General features: G+C 42.7%; 1 protein-coding gene across 1 annotated transcript; it reads right to left on the bottom strand.

The window, feature by feature from the left end:
* Positions 1–4,472: 4,472 nt before the first annotated feature.
* ALDOB (aldolase, fructose-bisphosphate B) lies at positions 4,473–19,092 on the bottom strand. The gene is made up of 9 exons (XM_029920695.1): positions 18,991–19,092; positions 13,949–14,070; positions 12,910–13,121; positions 11,608–11,662; positions 10,571–10,731; positions 9,193–9,276; positions 8,147–8,321; positions 7,546–7,745; positions 4,473–4,994 (listed from the first exon to the last, which is right to left on the bottom strand). The coding sequence occupies exons 2-9, from the start codon at positions 14,058–14,060 to the stop codon at positions 4,899–4,901; spliced, it is 1,095 nt and encodes a 364-aa protein (XP_029776555.1). The 5' UTR covers positions 14,061–14,070; positions 18,991–19,092; the 3' UTR covers positions 4,473–4,898.
* Between the last annotated feature and the right edge of the window lie 1,312 nt (positions 19,093–20,404).

Below are 20,404 nucleotides of genomic sequence, written 5' to 3'. Positions count from 1 at the left end.
TGAGACCTCGGGCTACAGCTGAGCTAGCCCTGGCTGTTCTGAACTACCAGAACAATCAGTGCTGTGTTTAGAAGATGCTTTCTATTTCGCATACTCAAAGGACCGAGTCTGTACATGCATCCAAGCTTCTTTTTGAGAAGCAGGTGAAGAAATCTGAATGTTTATTTGTCCCAGTACTTGCCTGTCAAGTTGCATTAAGACAGAGACTTTATTAAGGTGGTAAACAGCAATGCTCCATGAGAGTTTTCTGTTGTTGTTTCCCCCAGTGTAAAGATGTTCCTCCAAGAGTCTAGGTCTGTGATGGATTGCAGTTCTACACCCTTAGCTGCTTCCTACCTTCCCCATCCTCCCAACCCGCTACCTTCCAAAAAGTAATAATAATTATCAGCACTATTCTTTTATCATGTTATTTCCTACTCAAAAATTATTCACAGGTCCGTATTATTACTTCAGGGTAAGACTTACCATAATATCCCTGCTTAATCTTCCTTTCTCCTCCACTGTATCACTCCACTTGACCTCATTCTTCTAAGTTCCAGCAATGTCCTCAACATATGCAGTCTGTAATCAGTATACAGTTAATTCATCTTCACTCAAGTGCCTTTACCATTCCTCAACTGACAAGGAAAAAATATAATATTTATTCACAATTTCTATATTTGGCACTATACATAAAATATTGCTAACCTCACAGCAACCCTATTTTATAGATGAGGAAATTGAGACTCAAGATCCCAAGATCATATAACTAGCAATAAACTATAATTCATCCCACTGTCTTTATAAAGCCCCTTTGAGGGGTGCCTGGGTGGCTCAGTTGGTTAAGAGTCCGGCTTCAGCTCAGGTCATGATCTCACTGTTCGTGGGTTTGAGCCCCGCATCAGGCTCTGTGCTGACAGCTAGCTCAGAGCCTGGAGCCTGCTTCAGATTCTGTCTCCCTCTCTCTCTGACCCTCCCCTGCTCGCACTGTCTCACTGTCTCTCAAAAATAAATAAAAGACATTTAAAAAAAATTTTTAAAGCCCCTTTGATCTCAGCACATAGCCTATGCGACTGTAATTTAGCACATTTTGTATACCAGATTGTTTCCTAACCTTATTATCTTCCTCTTCTCAGTGGTAAGCATACAAGGATCATGTAGCTTTACATCAGCAAGTATACAGTAGTTGCTAAGTGAATACTCCACTGATTTTATAAATGTTTAAAGAGTGATACCCAACATTGAGTGTTCAACCATTTCAGGAGGTTAGGACAGACTGTGTTACAGCCAGAAAAACATTTATTTGAGTAATGAAAAAAGAGCTATGACTGGCTGTGTTGACTTTTGCTATTATGCCTGTCTCTCTCTTCATTCATCCTTTCTAGAAAATGGACTTAGGGAATTGGTAGCATTATATGAGCCTTCTGGGCTCTACTGAACACAGGTGATTCACTTTTACCCTGCATGTGAGGTAGATAGTATTCTAAGGGCAGGCCCACAATTCTTTATCTGATAGCCTTGATGGCGTATGTGTTTTAGAAATAAGACTTTTTCAGGTTTTAGAGATTAAATATAGTGCTTATGCTACATATTATATAACTTCCTCTGCAGAGTCTGAGTCAGCACCAAAAATCAGACACATTATCTCTGTATCCCATCAAGTGGAATAAAGGTGACAGTCTCGAGTCACATTTTGCCACCAAATAATTTGCTGTAAACTCAGGAGAACATTTTTGGTTTTCAGACCTTTTTGGATTTCAGAATTGTGAAAATTTTAATAAGGAATGTAAACCTGTTATTGAATGTATTCACTTGTTTAATCTCTCAATAATTTGCAATGCTGTACTTTTTTTTATTTTGAAATGAAAAAACTGAACCGCAGAAAGGTTCTGTAACATGCCCAAGGTCACATGGCTAGTAAGTGGCAGAGCCAATGTTTGAACCTAGATGTCTGACTCCAGAACAGGTGCTTTTCACCACTCCAAGTTCTGCCTCCCAAGAGGACTTTCCAAGTATCACCTACTGGTGATGTGAGCTTGGACCACTGACTAAGCGCCCTCCTCATCTGTTGCTAAGAGTGAAACGTAGATGTCAACCCAGAGGCTTTCACCCCAGGAGAGCTACATCAGATGGACTTGAAGTAATTCCTGCTTTGCCTAAAGCCTGTTCAAGATTTCTGCAAGATTCTAGAGGCTTATATTCTCATTGTCACAGTTAGCTTCAGCTTCTGCCAAATCACATTATGAATCATTATGAATCATCTCAGGATCTTGTTTTTGGACAGCATGATGTAAACCCATGTGTGAAACTCAGCTCTTCATCTCAAGCAGACAAATGTCTTTAGATTGCTTGCTATTTCTCCACTTCTTAAAAGTGCTTTAATCACCTCCCCTCGCTTCCATATTGCCCTGGCTTCTCTTACTTTTGGTACTTAGGCCTTCAACGTGTCCTCTCCCAGTAAATTTTCTTACACAAAGGCAGTTCCAAGAGTTCCTTCCCTTTGGCCATGCCTTGGTGTTCATCCTAGATGCTATTTCCTCCCACTTCCCAACCTCTAGTCAATGGCACCTGTGTTTCTTGCTTAGCTAGTTAAGTTTGATTGTGTGATATGCAAATGTCACACCTAGCCTAAGCTGAAACCTCTCTTAATTACCTTCAGTGGCTAGTACCAACTTTTATTTTTATTAGGTGTTCAAGAACTAGAATAAATCTGACAGTGTGCCAAAAGGTTGGAACCCATTAATATATTCCCTCAGTGATCATACAGTTAATAGAAATTAAAGCCTTGTAGCCTCATAAAACTTGTGTTCATATTACTCTCAGTGGAGTAAATCACTGGGGTTGAGATTTCAAAGACAACTGTAGTGCTTTAGTTGGAAAAATATGTCAGATGATACCAGGAAAATGCATTATATAAATCTTCATCCCCAGGGAAATGTAATTCAGCCTGGATCAAAATACATTGACTATAGATTCTTGCTCAACCTCAAATGAGACTCTAGGTTTCTTTACAACACAGGGTCAGTGATGCTGAGTGAGCTCTAGATAAAAATTTCCTGGCAGATGAGTTTTGTCACATCAGGTGACTCCAGCTTTAGGGGAACTTAGCACATGGTAGGAGCTCAACTACTTGCTAACTGAGTAAGTGGGTGAATGAATGAATGAATGTGGTAGGAAACGTAGAAGACCTACAACACTGGTGGTAGAAGTTTCGAACACCACCTGTTGTCCTGTCCTTACCTTCCTTCCTGGCCATGTGTCCATTATAGGAGAAAGAGACCTGGATTCTAATCTCTCAGCTCTATCCTAAACCCCTATATGTGGGTAATTTCACTGCTCTAGGCTTGGTTTTATCATCCGTAAAGTGAAAGTCTCGCACCAAATGATCTCTAAGTTAGGTTTGAATTGCTTATATGAATACATAAGAAGTAATACAGGCACAGGAAAACACATACTCACGTGTGGTGGAGACACATGAGTTAAAAATTTTCCCTGTGCCCCGCTCCCAGGTCTCTCTCCTCAAACAAAGCCCCTTTGGACTAATTCTGTCTTCTGCCCTAAATACTTTGCTTATGCCTCTAGTTCTTGATTTATCTACTCTAAGCAATGTCATTTATCTTTGTACTTGTCAAGACAAAAAATTTAGTTTACTGCCTTCTCCTGTATTTAATTATATGCATGAATATTTTAGTGATTTATATTCATTTCCTTTAATAGACTTACAGCACTATTTCTTCTTTTAAGCACAATGTCTTAATCCATCAAATTTTAGTAGTATCTTGGCTTCCCACTAAGTGAATTAATGTTCCCCTCACTTCTCTCCACTTCTCTTCCTTTAATTTCCTAGGTTCTGTCTGTTCAATCATTACTTTTTTCCCTACCAACATCATTATTTTTATATTGCACAAAATTATAATATTTAAATTCTCTTTTCTAAGTATGGTTGTCTTTAATGCTTTTCCTATAGGTTAATTTTGAACATTGAAAGCCAATTAAGTATAATTGTATGAATAGTATTTACTACAAAAGGAGGTAGCATGCTTAGATGTGCAGAAGGAGTGTGGTCTGTACCCCCAAACCTGGGCCGCTGCAAGAGGAACGCTGCAGGCATCCCGGCCACAGTGGTTCTCCCATGCTCCCTGCATTGCTTGAACTCTACATTTTAGCTTGCTTCTTACTATGAAGGGCTTTCATTTAAAAATATCCTCATACTTGAAATTTAGCGTGGTAGCTCTCAAACTTGGCTGTAAGTTAGACTCACCAAGGCACCTGTTAAGGGGATATTTAGGGAGTCCCACATCCACAGTTTCTGATTTAATTGGACTGCAGCTTGGGCCGAACATCTGGATGTTTTCATTTGGGGCAGGTTATTCTCATGAGAAGCCCAGGTTGAAGACCCTAACCATTAATGTCAGTCACGTCTAGTAGAGTCAAATGTATGAAATATACTGAACCCTCTGGAAGCAAGAGCAAAAGTAAAACCTGATACCAACCAAAGGCTTCTAGAACATTTTATTTCTTTGTTGGTTGCAGCTGTCTCCTTCATAACCCACCACTGCTAAGATTGTTCAGTAAGACGCACTTCTCTGCACTCAGGCTCTGAGATGTTATTTTGGGATGCTGTTATTTGAACGGAGAGCTGGTATTGTTTTTGAGTCTTTTCTTTTCTTAGGTGGATACTCTGGGGTGTGGGGGGCTGAAAGGTTGCAAGGAAATTGTGTGAAATTTTATCAGATCCTTGATATTCACACCTACGTTTTAGTAACTGATTTTTTTTCATTCAGTCTAGAATTTAACAGGTACTGTGTTTCCAGTAGTTCCAATCTGATTTTGCCTAATTTCCAAGGTCAGTTGTTCTCTTTCAGCACTCCAACCAAGGCACGCAGGAGAGCTAGAGGCAGGCTGGTCGACCTCGGGTCCTAGTAGGTATAGCTGGCTGTGAAGAGGGACTGCGTGGAGGCAGCGCCAGAAGAGCCCGAGTGAACGTACTGTCCTTTGGCTGCCTGGCAGTTAGCCTAAAAAGCAAGCGCGAGAGAGGACATGGGGTTAGAGTAAATGCAACCCTATGTTTGACTCTCTCTGTGTCTCGTTTGAAACCTGCTCCACCCGCATTTGGATATTTTTTTCTCCTTACAGTGATTTTGCTAAATATTGGTGCCAATAGCATTCCTTTCCTTTTGTAATACATTATCTCCTTTTCTATCCCAGCTTTCTGAGCATTTCTCAGGGAAGCCGAAGTTTGTGTCAGTTACTGAGAAAGTTTCTTCTTAGTACCAACAGTATTGCAACGACAGTACTAAAAGTTAAAGTTGAGAAACTTCTCATTGATAAAGTGATAAGGGAGTGGATGTTTCAATCTGAACAGTGGAGAAGTTTGCAATGGCTGTTCAAGTAGTTTGCTAGGAAATAAATGGCCCAGATATTATGCCAAAGGACCAGGCAAGGTGCAGCCAGAGGTACAACACAGCAAATTAAAGAAATTATCCCAGGGGTGCCTGGGTGGTTCAGTGGGTTGAATGTCTGACTTGATTTCAGCTCAAGTCATGACCTCACGGTTGGTGAGTTCTAGCTCAAGTTGGGCTCTGTGCTGACATTGCAGAGCCTGCTTGGGATTCTCTCCTCCCCTAACCCCTCTTCCCTCTGCCCCTCCTCCACTCACATGCTCTCAAAAAAAATTATTTCAAAAAAAATTTTCCATTTTCCACCTATATTTGTCCACAAGAATATATAATTTTTTGGAGTTGTAATCATACTATCATTTGATTCCTTATACCAATTAAAGGTGAGTTCAGAATTACAAAACCTGCAATAATAATAGTTGAATACCACTCAATGGTACCATGTCTTCAAGTCACTGTTGCTGTAGTCTTGCTCTCTCCAGGACTTATTTCTCCATCTACCATGATTTTCAAAGTATGTTACATGGACCTAGGCACTTCTGTAGAAATGAAAATTGTTTGGCTTGACCCCAGTCCTTCTCAGTCAGAAACTCAGTAGCTGGGGCCCAGAAGTCTGTATTTCCACATGCCCTCCAAGTGGTTCGGATGCACACTCAAACTTGAGAACCACCATCCTAAGTGATGAACTCAGCTTCCCTTCCGACCCTTCCTTTCACAATCCCTCCATCATGCTGGCTCCATCTCCCTACGTCAGCCACGTATCAGCACAGCCAGACCTAGCGCTACATACTAACAGTCCAGCACTACCTCTAAAATCTCACACCTCTTTTATGCCCGTGAGATGTCTTCTAAGCTTCTCTGGGGCCTTCCTTTCTTTAATGCCTCATCACCAAGCTTCTGGCTATGCTTGATTCCTTGCCTAGCCTCCTCTGTGATCAGCAAGCCAAAGTAGGGCAATCGCTCAAATTCTGAACTGTCCTAGCTCCTTATTAAACTTTTATTCTTCTATCCTGCCATTTTCACTGAGATTGATCTGGATCTTCCCATATGATTAATAGAGCTATTAGGAAAATATGGGATCTAAGTTAACAGACCACAAACTTACTCTCATTTCAGCTGTACCATGTCTGATGCTTGACCATTCTGTCTGGTCGGTCTCCTCCTGACTACTCCAACAGCTATTCCAAGCTTCCCCAGTGTTAAAACTGAAATCTCCATTCTCATATGACCCTCAACAGACCCTCGACTGGAATCAACTGCTACATCCCATTCACCTCTACAGACCTGATTCCAAACCCGTTTTTTCTTCTTTGCTGCCTCTTCCCTCTTTTCCAAGATCAACTCTGCCACCTGCATTTAATATTCAGTTTTGTGCAATCCCGTTTCTTCTAACTCCTTGTCTTCTCAATTATCCATACTGACCTTGTCTTTAATCTCTCCTCTGGCTCCTTTTGCTTAACATTTAAACATGCCACGTGGTCTCCTATTTGGCTAAACTCTAAGCTCCCTGAAGGCAGTATCTGCATCTGCTTTGTTCACCCCAGTCCTTGGCTCATAGTAGGTATTCAAAAAGGAAAGGTAACTCACTGAATAAAATCCCTTTTTGTCCTTATTTCTCCTGATATCCTTTCTGGGCCTTTTCTTGACAACCTTCCTTCCTTACAACATCTCGTCTTCTCTCTCTATTGAAACCATTGTGCTGAGGGTCACTGTGTATATTCCTAAATGCCAATGTCTGCTTTCCCTCAGCCTTTATTCTCAATCTCCTTGTGGTGTGTTATTACTGATCCCCTTGAAACTTGTCTCTATCTGTTCCCAGGATCTTTGGTTCATAGTACTGCTGCTTGTCATGATGACTTTCTTCCTTATCTCCCCAAAAGGAAAGGTACCCTGGTTCAGTCCTTGGCCCTCTTATTTTCCCTCTCCAGTGTCTCCGTGGAGATTGTCCTTCGGTCTACTGTAATCAGCGAAGCTTCCAGTGTGGATAATTCACAGCTCTCTCTAGCCCTCACCTTCCCACCGTGTTCTAATGCCACCTTTTCAAATATTAGTTGACACTATCTGGAGATACCTTCATGGCCCGAAAAAAAGCAATGCTTCTCCAGGTAAGAGACCCAAGCTCCAAGTATGCACTTGATCGAGTGGATAAGAAGGAGTAGCATCTTACCACGGCCCGCTTCATGAAAGCCTCCTGGGTTGCCCTCTTGTTTGCAGCTTTGCCACCCCAGGCAGCCAGCGCACTAGCCTGCAGGGCCCGTCCGTAGGAGAAACTTAGTTTCCAGGGCTTTGGTAGAGGACAAAGGTTGATAGCATTGAGGTTGAGAGTAGCATCCTCTTCGCTCATGCCACCAGACAAGAAGCAGATGCCTGGAAGGAGAGAAGCCATTCCTCTCTCGTATTCCCAGCTTATGTACCCGGCATGAGAAAACAAGCAATGAGTCTAAAGGAAATGTAAGGCCTCAATCCTTTCTCTGCATGGAACTAGGTTGGAAAAAAGTATAGCTTTTGCTGAGGTTAACTGGCTAAAAAAAGTGTTTTAATAAATAAGGAGGGTGATTAGATATCGAGGAAACAAATGGATTTTGTGCATTTGGACAGACTCAGGAGATGTGGTCTCATGGAGTGTGAGGGGAAGTGCTGGCCACCTCTGAGACACAGAGGTCTGCTTCCTGCATAAAAGAAGACTCTTAGACAAACACAAGTGCTTGTGGAACTCCTTCACAGGGTAAGAGCTAAGACCTCAAGTGAGAGGAGAAGGAAAGCCTCACCAGGAACAGCTGCGGGAACGGTACGGTGGAGAGCTGTGACAGTGGCCATAGCCACTTGCTCTGGCATATACTTCTTGGTACAGGCATGTCCAGCAGTCACCATGTTGGGCTTCAGCAGGGTGCCCTCCAAGTAAACATGATGGTCGTTCAGGGCCTTATAAACAGCAGCAAGGACCTGAAGGACAAGAGGTCCAAACAGGTGAAACCCAGAGCCAGCCTGACAGTCACCTGACGTTGGCACTTTTATATTGCAGGCATGTGAGCCAAAGGTATTCTTGTATGTGGCTTGGCCAAAGCTTCCCAACTGGCTTCCTCTTGGTCTACCTACTTGTGCAAGTGGAGAAACTGAAATCAGGTTACACTGCAAGTATGAATGAAGTACCTTCTAATTACATTTTCTCATGTGATGCTTATCTTAATTTTACCTATTTACTTTTTAATACGCAGGTTTTTAATGTTTTATTTATTTAAATTCAAGTTAGTTAACATACAATCTAGTATTGATTTCAGGAGTAGAACACAGTGATTCATCACTTACAAGTAACACCCAGTGCGCATCCCAACAAGTGCCCTCCTTAATGCCCATCACCATTTATCACATCCCCCCAACCTCCTCCCTTCCAGCAACCTTCAGTTTGTTTCTATAGTTAAAAGTCTCTTATGGTTTGCATCCCTCTACTTTTATCTTATTTTTCCTTCCTTTCCCAATGTTCATCTGTTTTGGTTCTTAAATTCCACATATACTCATCTTATTTTTAAAGTTGTTTATGTATAGCGTAACTGATTAAAAAAGATAACAGGATTTACCAAGGGTCCCACAACTGGGAACATGGATTATGAAATGCAAGTCTAAGTACTGAAAATTCTGTGCTTTTTCCATATGGAGAATATCATTGTGCCAAAGAAAAAGGTTTGATAAGTACCTCCTTACCTTCTCAATGCTGCATAATGATTCCAACTGAAGAATATTTCATATATCACAGCTGATATACGTTAAGTACCACGATTTTTCAACTGGAATTGGGACTTTGATATTCAAGACTTACCTTCTCAGTAACGTACTGGCAGTGTTCCATGTCATGGTCTCCGTCAGGAAGTACCTCTGGTTCAACAATGGGCACCAGCCCGTTCTAAAAAGCAAAAAAGAGGAGGTAAAGAGCAGCTCTGCTCACTGTGACCTTTTCCTTAAGAAAATGTTTGACAGTTGCATGGGCCACCTGGCTCAGTCGGTTAGCATTTGGCTCAGGTCATGATCTCACAGTTTTGTGAATGCAATTCCCGCATCAGGCTCTGTGCTGGCAGTGAGGAGCCTGTTTGGGATTCTCTGTCTCCCTCTCTCTCTCTTCCCCTCCCTCACCCCTCTTTCTCAAAATAAATAAATAAACTTAAAAAAAGATACTTGTGGGGCACCTGGGTAGCTCAGTTGGTTAAGCATCTGGCTTCGGCTCAGGTCATGATTTCATGGTTCGTGGGTTCAAGCCCCGCATCGGGCTCTATGCTGACAGCTAGTCAGAGCCTGGGGCCTATTTCAGGTTCTGTGTGTCTCTCTCTCTGTACTTCCCCTGCTCATATCCTGTTGCTCTCTGTCTCTCAAAAATAAATAAATATTAAAATAAATTGAAAAAAAGATATCTGACAGTTGCAATTGGTATAAAATGAAGCCCTTATGGAGAAATACCATTCATTGACTTAAAGGCAGTGAAAGGAAATTTAATGGGATCTCTAGTGACCATTTGTAGCTTGGCCAAAAAAGCACAGTGAGGCTAAAAAAAAAAAAAAAAAAACTCTCCTGGGAGTGAGTAAAAATAAATAAATAAAAACCTTTAATTTCTGTAGATAGACTATCCTAGCTACTTCAGAATCTAGTTGTCACCCACTGGGACAGTCAAGATCACTAAGAAAGACCCCCTTATGTGGGTTAATTATGGAATTAAGCACTGTTTATAGTTCTAAGAATCGTGGTAACTCCAAAATAACACCCACACAAGCAAATCAGACGTCACTGGGATCCCAGAACACTTCAACGTGTGTTGGAAACTAGTGTCAGGTCATCATCCTCCAAGATATTATTGGGATTGGGGCTAGATCAGAGCTATCACTCTTGAGCTAGAGATCTCAAAGGATCATGTTTTAGGTGTGATAGAGCAGAGGCAAGCAAGTGCCTTGACCCTAAGGGCTGGATCACTCTTAGGACTCAGCTTATAGAGCTTTGGCAGAATTCAGCTATTGATGGCATCAGCCGTGGGGTTCACAGCTGTCTGTGGAACCAAATCTTCCCTTATCATTCTTAGCTATAGCAAAAGTGAAATGTCACCAGAATACAAAGATGAAATAAGGCTCATGTACTTATAGTAAAATTGGAAAGAGAAGCTCTGAAGAAACTCTTTCCTGCTGTTTTTTTAGCCCAAGGGGAAGTCAAAGCACCTGCTGACAGATGCTGGCATAGCAGGCCAGGGCATTGGCATTTTCCTGGATGGCAAGGTTGGATGGACAGTGGTTGTCAATCCTTAGCACGGCGCGCCATTTCCCAAAGTCAGCACCATCTTTCTTGTACTGGGCACAGCGCTCAGAAAGGCCATCGAGCCCTGCAAGTCACAAAAGAAAAAAAGGCATCTTTGCACCTTTATCCCTGATCCATGGCACACTGATGAAGTGAGGGAGCTTTTCCATGCCTTACCTTTGAGTCGTTAGAACTTCAGGACTGAAAACATCCAGGAAAATAAATATCCATCCCAATACTGAGCCCAAAGATCTGGAGCTTTATACTTTGTAAAAGAATAGAGGGAACTACTATTTGTTTAGTATTTACTTTGTCCCAGGCATGATTCTAGGCTTTCTGCATACTTCATTTAATTGCCATAACAATTCTAATAGTTAACATTATAATAGTTTTACAGATGTGAAAACCCAAGCTCCAAGAGGTTAAGTGACTTTACCAAGTTTGCATAGCTAACGAGTGACAGAGCATGACAGAGCGGGATTTCAAATACCCAAAGCTGCGGCTCATACTTATCTACTTGGGCGGAGAAGTATCTTGCAAAATTGTCTAATTAGTAAGTGATAGAACCAGGAGTCAAACCCTGGTAAGTCTGATCCCAAAGGTTGGGACCTTTCCTCTCTTCTGCTGCTGGATTTTTCTCTAAAACTTATACTCTCAGGTACAGAGTATCTTCTCTGTCCAAAGCACTGTGGTAAGCCCTTTATGTACATTATCCAATTTAATTCCCACAACTATTCTGCAAAGCAGACATTGTCATCTCATTTTAACTGGCTCAGAATATTTACATGACTAGCCTAAGGTCACACAGTTCTCAAATACAGGAGCTAGGATTGAAAAGCAGGCGTGTGTGGCTCTAAAATCAGTGTGATATTCATCTTTTGTTTTCCCTTGCTCCCCTCTTTGCTTGTCTTCATTTCTAACATATATTGGCATGATTCATATCAGCGGGTGATACCCTTACCTTGAATGGTGGTTTCTTTGTTGGTTCCTGCAAGGGGAGCACCTCCCTGGTCTAACTGTGAATATAATTAACAAGGAATTAGCAGATGTCATGGGCCCCAGAAAAACACAACCAGAGCCCCTGATACTACTAATAGTTGTCATTTTTCATAAGCCAAGGAGGTGAATTCTGAAGGTGTATTAGTCACAGGATGGAGAGAGGGGCGGAGACATACAATTCAGTCCATAACAGAAGGGAAGTTACCTGGAAGGAACAATGTCAGAGTGCCAACACTAAGAGGATGGAGAGTATGAAAACACTGGGAGCTTGGGAAGTAAGAAGTAATCTGACAGGACCCCAGATGCAGAGGTGCCATATAGGAGCAGCTTCCCTTAAATTATGTGTACAAGAGACATTTCATGAGCACCTACATTATTCCAGGAATTCAAAAGAATAAAGAATCAGCCCCTACTCTCGGCATACCAGAATCTGAGGTCATAAGCCAGAGAGGTAGACAGCCTGGGTTTCAACTAGCTCCAGTTTTGCCTTGCTGTGGGCAAGTTACACTACACCTTGTAATTCCATTTTCTTGCCTCATCTCTAAAATTAGGATAATAACAGGGGTGCCTGGGTGGCTCAGTTGGTTTAAGCATCTAACTTTGGCTCAGGGCATGATCTCACAGTTTGTGAGTTTGAGCCCCACATTGGGCTCTGTTGCTGACAGCTCAGAGCCTGGAACCTGCTTCGGATTCTGTGTCTCTCTCTCCCTCCGCCCCTCCTCCACTCATGCTCTGTTTCTCTCGGTCACAATAATAAATGAAACATTAAAAAAATTTTTTTAATTAGGATAAATAACTGAACCAACCTCTAGAAGTTATGAGGAGGATTAAATGAGCACTTGGAGTTATAAGCATTCAACTGATACTAGTTTTCACTCCTAAGAAGCTCATGTGGTTTGAGATGACAGAGTTGTAACTCCAATAACAATAGTGATCCAGAACTATATAATAATTATGTGACAGGAACTGTTTTAAGAACTTCTTTCATCCTTATAAGAGTCTTATGGGGTAGGCCCTACTATTCCCATTTGAGAAATGAGGAAACTGAGACACCAGGAGATTAAGTACCTTATATAAAACTTGGCTGGAAGAAGGCACTGGCAGAAAAATCTAGAAGAGGCTCTGGTCCTAAGGGAGAGGATGCTGCTAGAAAGAAGTATGAATGACAGTTGGATAATGAGGGTGTCCTGAATGTTGGCCCAGTGACTGAGCTGAGAGTTGGGCTGGGATGATGCAGAAGTGAGATGGAAATGGAAGTATTCACCTTGATTCCCACCACAATCCCCTTTTCCTTGAGGATGTTTCTGAACAGCTTCCCCTGACTGTCCTTCTGGTAGAGGGTCTCATGGAAAAGGATCACGCCCCCGATGCTCTGGTTGATGGAGTTGTCCACAGTGAAGAGCATTTCCCGGAATTGCCGGCGGTTTTCCTCAGTGTTCTCCACCTTGATCCTCTGCAGGCGGTTTCCCATGGTGCCTATAAGGTGGGCGGGCCAAAGACAGCTGGAGAGGCAAGCCAGGGCTTTATTGCTGGCCTCCTCCACTCTAGCTCAGAGACCCTCAGCAGGATAGCAAGACTCCGTTTTGTTCAGATCTTCAAAACTCTTGTCTCCCTTTTTGGCTCTCTGGGGAAAGACCTGAGCTGCTGTCAGGATGCTGATTAGGAGGTCTATGGGATGGACATGTTCTGGGTAGGTAGAAGCCACCACTGAGTTCAAGTGGGTTTGTAAGGCCCTCAGGACTCTCTGATCACACCCCCCCTGCCTCCACTCCCAGGTCCAGCCCTCAATCTGACTAGATGTACATACAGCAGAAGGAGGGGTGGGGCGGGCTCTTGACTCCTCTGGACTCCCTTGTTTTATGGTGGGCCATACAGGCCAGCCACAACCCTCCCTGGCACCATCCTGAGCTTCTCCCAGCCACAAGCCCTTTCCTGTTCTAGATGTAGACACTTCCTTGCCTTCCCTGACCTTCCTTAGATGACTTTACACTCACTTCTCAGCAGCAGTAGAGGTCTGTGTATCTGACCTCATTCTTATTACTGAGCTCCTGGCCTTGCTATAGTATCTATTCAAATGACCCCTGGCAATGAGCCTTAAACTGGAGGGCTTGAGCCTCTTCCTTTGGTTTTCAGAAATCTACCTACTGGAACTATAGGACTCAAAATGTCTATGTTTACTGGGTCTTCTGCTCCCACTGCTGTGTACCTTTACTCCTCTAAGAGGAAAGAGTATGGCTATTGATGGCCATTGCTAAGTTGTAGAAACAGGAATATACTTGTTGTATGATGTTACTTGCACTCACCTACGGACTCGTCTGCAGCCAGGATCCCCTTCCCATTGGCAACAATGCGCTGGGCGATTTCTGAGAGCTCCTTCTTCTGTTCTGAGGTGAGGGCTGGAAATTGGTGGGCCATGGTGACAGGTCTGGAAAAGAGTGTGGGAGTGTCCTGAACAGAACTGCAGGTGGCCCAGACAGATTCATGACCAAGACAGCCAAGGTGTGCTACCAAGCCCTGTGGGCTCCTTTTACATTTCTGGGCCACATCCTTAATGGATAAACAAATGAGGTCTGGGTTTTTCCCCCTCTAGTTTAAGTAGTTACAATTAGCCCTAGTGGAGGAAGGTGGGATGCCAAATTTCATGGTCATCCCAAATAGAATGTCTTCCAGGAGACCTTTGGTTTCACTGATTCTGAGACTGAACCAGCTAACTAATGACCCACTCAAATCTGACAAATAGTTGGCACTGCGGTAATTGACTATGTCTCTGTGGAGCTCCAGTGCCTTTAGGTGCTCTGGATGACTTGAGGCCATGACAGTAAGGCTTTCAGCCTCTATGGCAATCTCCCATTTTATTCTGTTAATCTGAATTAGTCTTTGGGTAGCAAGCTTCAGAGGAGGAACTGACATTTGGCCTTACAGTTAACCTCCCTTCAGCTTTGGGACATAGAGTACGGTATGCAAGGCTCTTTTTTCTTATATTCAACTACTTATGACACCATTTGGGATAGATGGGCAGGATTTTCCCTAAGTGGCTCTGGACTGGAGGCTCCCATGGACTCTAAAGATGCCGAAGTTATGCGGCGATCCCTGCTCCTGCTCCAATCACTCTCAGCTTCACTGCTCTAAGAAAGAGAGACTCTGGTTTAAAGATCGTCTACGCAAGCTCCCTCCTCAGCAGTGGTCCTCTGAAAAGAATCTTGCCCCCCCCCGTTCGGCTGCCACTTCGGATTAGTCAAAAATGTAAGCTCACAGCGCTCTCATCTGGATGCTAGAAAGATTAATTTTGCATGTATGTGTTGGACTATCAAAGAAAAAAATGGTGGTAAGGATGATCTAGAGTGGTTTCCTGTTCAATCCCATGACCTCCTCCTTTCCCTGGTCACCTCCCTCTCAGACACTCATCCATAGGGAAGATGCCCCATGCCTGCCTATTGTCTTTATTAATTAATGGGCTAGTTAATACCCAGCGAAATTAAGGGACTTGCCCAACATCTCAGCTAGGATGGCAGAGCACCCCACCCAGTGTTGCCCATCATGGCAAATCAATTTCTTCACCTTTCATTCCTTTCTTCATTCCTTCAAGGCAGGGTTGATATAAGAAGTGGATGGCTATGAACTAATTCAGAAGAAGGTATCATTGATACCACTCTCACCTGAACAGGGGTTCTTGCATTAACTCCAAAGAGTGGAACCAGAGTGCTGCCATTGGGGACAGGATAGGCTAATGGGCAATGATCTCTAGAGAAGATGATCTTAAGAGGCCCCTCCTATCCCAGCCACTTGAAGATAGTGTTTCCCCTCATTTATATATTAGTTCCTAAAATTGTAATCAGAGATTACTAGCTTTAAATCTGGCCACTAGATCTTTATGCAGATCCGAAATTGGTGACCTTCAGACCAAAGTGCAAACTTTCTCTCACAGTTTAGGTAATTCCATAAAGGAATTAACAAATAAGAAATAAAGATGTTTCCTTAATGAAACAAAAGGAAAGCCTCACCCAATAATGGCAAATTACCATTTATTGCCAAGTATTCTGCTAGTTGCTTTACATGCACTATGTAATTTATTCCCCATTATACCCTCAGAAGGCGACTAGACTCCCCCGCCTGCCCATACACACTATATAAAGAATATAAGAGAGTTTAATTATTTGTCCAAGGACATGTAACTAATAAGGCACAAAGTTAGGATAAGAGGCAGTGCTCCCCTCTCAAGGAAACAGTGAGCCTGATGAAAGGAATCAGCCTTTGAGTGACTCCAATGTCATTGATAACACCCCAGAGTACTTGCTGATGACACCCCCAGAGGACCCCAAATCTTTGCGCTGTGGCCATCAGCTTTACACCATGGACCTTGTCAACTCATAATCATCTCTTATATTCACGCAGGTTTTTGATCCTCGATCAGACAGACGTGGGTTCAAGGACTAGCTCTCCTTCCTCCTCACTGGGGCCTTGAGCAAGTCAGTAACTCCTCTGAGTCTCAGATTCCTATGGAGTAAATGGCGCTCAGACCTGCATTGCCGGGTCTAATGTAACTTGTGAGCACCTTACTCATTGCAGTTGCTCAAAATATATTTGTCGAACTAATTGCATGATAAATTGGAAGATGTTTTATAATGCATTATGAACATGTTGGATATCACTATTTCTCTTTTTAAATATTAAAAAAAAAACAATTACCCAAGATTCCATCTTTCTATTTACTACCAAGCTACTTTTTCATTTTCTGGTGCTGACTGGACCAGAAAAAAAACAGAGAAAAGGTCAAATTGAACCAATACTGCTTATGGGAAGTTAAACTTCTACAGAGAGACTAAAGGTCCGTGCCCTATCAGCACAAATGTTGCCTCTCTGTTAATCATAAAACAGGGTCACAGGCCAATGTTCATCCCTGGAGGCAGGAAGCCAGCCGGCAGTGGGTGACCACGGAGAACGATTTCTGTGTTCTCCAGCCTCCCTTCACTGAGCTCTCACGCCAATCTGTTTTTAAAGTGTGATGGGAGCTTGTTCACATTATATTATTAAGTAAAAAGGCAAAAAAATAGGGAAGTGTGTAATATTTAATAGCATTCTTTTTTAATTAAAAAATGGTTTGGGGCACCTGGGTGGCTCAGTCTGTTAAACACGTGACTCTCAGTTTTGTCTGAGGTCATGATCTTGCAATTTCATGAGTTCAAGCCCTGCATTAGGCTCTGTGCTGACAGTGTAGACGTTAGGATTCCCTTTCTCTCTCTACTTCTCCCCTGTTCATGCTGTCTCTGTGTCTCTGACAATAAATGAATAAACTTAAAAAATTTTTCTAATGGTATGACCAATACTACTTGTGCATCTATCTAAGCAGAGAATAACCATCCTGGAGTTACCTGGGGATTGAAATGGGATGGGGTGACTCTCACATTTTACTTTATAAATTTTTTATAATGTTTGATTTCTCAATGAATAGGTTTATGTGTTACATTATTTATCATACATAATATATTAACAAGTGATACATATACAAATATGGGAGAAGGCTTCTATTTTCGTATGCAAATACGAGAATAGAAGGTAATCACAGAAAAAGAGAGGTGCAAGTGACCCCAGAGATATCAACCCTGCCAACTTTAAAGATGAGGAAATGGAACCTCAGGAGAATATGTCTGATGCCCCTTCTAAATTGTGATGCTCTCGGATTATAAACCACATCCTACTGGCTTCTGACTTGGAATCCTTTTTCCAATCCTTTTTCAGCAAAATAGCAGATGAAACCTAGAATTCTTTCTGCCTTCCTCAAAGAGGTTCTGTGAAAAGATAATGATTTGTAAAATATGGATATTTAACTCCTGGAGAAATATAAAGGAGAGTCCATTTCCTTCTCCGTGTGCAAGGCAGATGAGTTTTCAAGAAGACATGAGGAGCTGATTCATTGAAAGCCTATGGCCTCCAGGCACTTCGAGCAAGATTTTACACACAGAGGTGTGAAGATGGCCATAGCTTCACCCCGCCCAATGTCACAGTGACAAGTGCAGTGAGATGCCCTATGACAGATTGATCTCTGATGCCTTTGAACACACGTAAGGCAGCTCAGAAAGAGAGCTGAGTGCTGCTCTTTCTTCTAAACTGGCACCTAGGTCAAAGGCACTTTCTAGGTTTCCATTTAGCACCTCAGGTTCTAATATAGGTCTGGGTGGTCCCCAGAGGTGCCTTGGCTTAATGACAGCAGAGCCCAAGCCCCTTTGGGCTCCAAATTGGCTAATGGAGCCCTAGGTAACTAGGAAGAAGTTTATTTTATTTTATTTTATTTTTGTTGTTTAATTTTTTTTTGAGAGAGAGAGAGAGAGACAGTGTAAGCAGGGGAGGGTCAGAGAGAGAGGGAGACACAGAGTCTGAAGCAGGCTCCAGGCTCTGAGCTAGCTATCAGCACAGAGCCCAATGCAGGACTCGAACCCACAAACCACGAGATCATGACCTGAGCCAAAGTGGGACACTTAACCGACTGAGCCACCCAGGTGCCCCGAAAGAAGTTTATTTTAAAAGGCAGCATCTCCTGGGGCGCCTGGGTGGCTCAGTGCCACTCTGGATTTTGACTCAGATCATGCATGATCTCACAGTTTGTGGGATCAAGCCCCTGTTGGGCGCTAGCTTGACAGTGCAGAGACTGCTTGGGAACCTCTCCCTCTCTCTCTCTGCCCCTTCCCTGCTTGTAAAGGCAGCATATCCTCACAACGTATCCATTTTTCAGATAGTAGAACAAATATCCTAACGTACACCAGCAGCTTCTGATTCCAAATAAATTTAGCTGTAGGATCTTCAGAGTAGGAACTGTTACAGAAAATATCAAACAAGTGGAAGTTTGACAATTCACAAACAAATGATGACGGTGCTCCGTGAAAATTGCATGCCTGTTCCATTTTCTCATTTGAGCAGTGGGTGAAGGCAAAGGTAACAATCAACACACACCAGGAGTTCATTTGTGTGACATCGGGCAACAGACATGTAAATAAATCACTGAATTAAGCAGTTGTCCTGGGGAGAAGATAAAGGAGCAAGAATCTCAGACAACTAAGCAAACAACTCAAGGTGTTTCTCCCAGGCCAAAGACTGAAGAGCTTTTGTTCAGGTCACACTGGGAGCAGGCACCAGTCTGGAGCATTTTGCCTCCAAAGAGTCAGCAAAGGTGTGGATGAGCATTTACGCTTAGGGAGGGGGGAAAATCATTTCGGCACAACGTCATATTTTCAGCACCATCAGCTTCTCCTGAAAACAAAAGCAAATAGACTTTCTCCTCTACCTGGGTAGCGCCATCATTAACTTACTCCCAGATGCTGTCCAGGCAGACAAAGGAAGTTCTTTTACTTACAGTTTGGGGAGGAAAGTCCTCTTAGATATCTGAAGCGGTGGACCAGGCAGCAGCTGCCAAATAGGACGAACCTTTGGGAACACACAGTTTTTATAGAGGTCTTGTCGAAGTTTGTTTGTTGTGGGTTTTTTTTTTAACTTTCGCCCTCCCCTCCCTGCCTTGGCCTGATAGGGAGGTGTTTATCCAAGACCTGGTTGGCTCATACCTGGCCAATCCTGATCACGCTCACACACTCAGCAGACTCAGAGACTGTTAAAGCTACAGTCACTATCTGGAGACCATATAGTTCTTAACCTAGATGTCATTTTCAAGTGAGGAAACTGAGGCCTAGATGATTAGGGGATTCCCCTAAGTCACACAGCCAGTAAATGACGGAGCTCTCGAGCCACCAAGAGAAACTGGGAAGAATGTCAAGTTTGCTAATAGCACTTACTAAACACGACCTTGGCCAAGGTTTTATGTCTGTTTGTTTCTTTTTATTTCTCCGGGCCTTGATATCCTCCTCTGTAAAATGGGATCTCAACTTCCCAAGAGCATTAAATGAGTTTGTAAAGTGCCTGCACACAGTAGGCATGAAAGATCCTTCCTACTCCCCAAGAACCAAGCTGGCCCCCATGATGTTTTGAATGCCAGAACACACTGTGTTTACCCCATTCTCATTCTCCCTTACACTTTACATGTCTGTCTTTAAGGTTACTAAAAACTAGAATAAAATTCAAAGTGATTGGCATAAGCCATCAGTTTTCCTAGATATACGCTGTGTGGGTGTGGGTGCATTCTACAGGTTTTTTTTTTTTTTTCCTGAGTACTAAACCAGAACCTAATTCAAAAGAAGGCAAATAAAAATAGTGTCTGCTTCCTTAGGTAAATAATGAATGTGGCAAATAAAAGTTATGAAAAAATCTAAAAATAATGGAGTCACCATGATCATAGGAAAGTACCAATTTTTCAGGAATGTATTCCTTTGGAATAACTCATAAAATGGGAGAAAAAAGACCCTAAAAACCAAGTGCCCAATGGTATAGAGTGTAACACTCTAATGAATGAACCACCAATGAAATAAAAGAAAAAGAAGCAAAGAACTAAGCTGTCCTAACAGAATTTAGACTCGGACAGCTTCTAAAAGTGGGGGGTGTTAGACATTGAATGTGATTATGAAAGGAAACTGATATGTTTGAAACACAAAATTGAAGCTCATTTGCCTAGAGAAGGTTTGGCCAACTCCCATCCCAAGGATAGCAGAGGGCAAGGCCAAGTACAGGCCATCAGTGTTCCTGACTCCACTTGCCACCTGATGGCACGCTTTCTGGTTTCCCATGTCCATCTGGTGCTCATTCAAGCCCCTGGTGCTTGATTCATCAGACTCCAATGACCTGCTCTGGGGACATGTCAGTTTTGTCAGCTTTGACTTGTG

Source organism: Suricata suricatta, chromosome 13 (assembly GCF_006229205.1).
Source record: "Suricata suricatta isolate VVHF042 chromosome 13, meerkat_22Aug2017_6uvM2_HiC, whole genome shotgun sequence".
Taxonomy (NCBI): domain Eukaryota; kingdom Metazoa; phylum Chordata; class Mammalia; order Carnivora; family Herpestidae; genus Suricata; species Suricata suricatta.
This window is presented reverse-complemented; position numbering and strand designations above follow the sequence as displayed.

What these genes read in the sequence shown, in the direction of transcription:
- ALDOB (XM_029920695.1), bottom strand. Translation starts at nt 14,060, where the DNA reads ATGGCCCACCAATTTCCAGCCCTCACCTCAGAACAGAAGAAGGAGCTC. An exon ending in GGCTGCAGACGAGTCCGTAG is followed by an intron (nt 13,122 to 13,948) that starts GTGAGTGCAAGT and finishes CCCACCTTATAG; the next exon opens with GCACCATGGGAAACCGCCTG. An exon ending in GGATTGTGGTGGGAATCAAG is followed by an intron (nt 11,663 to 12,909) that starts GTGAATACTTCC and finishes TTATATTCACAG; the next exon opens with TTAGACCAGGGAGGTGCTCC.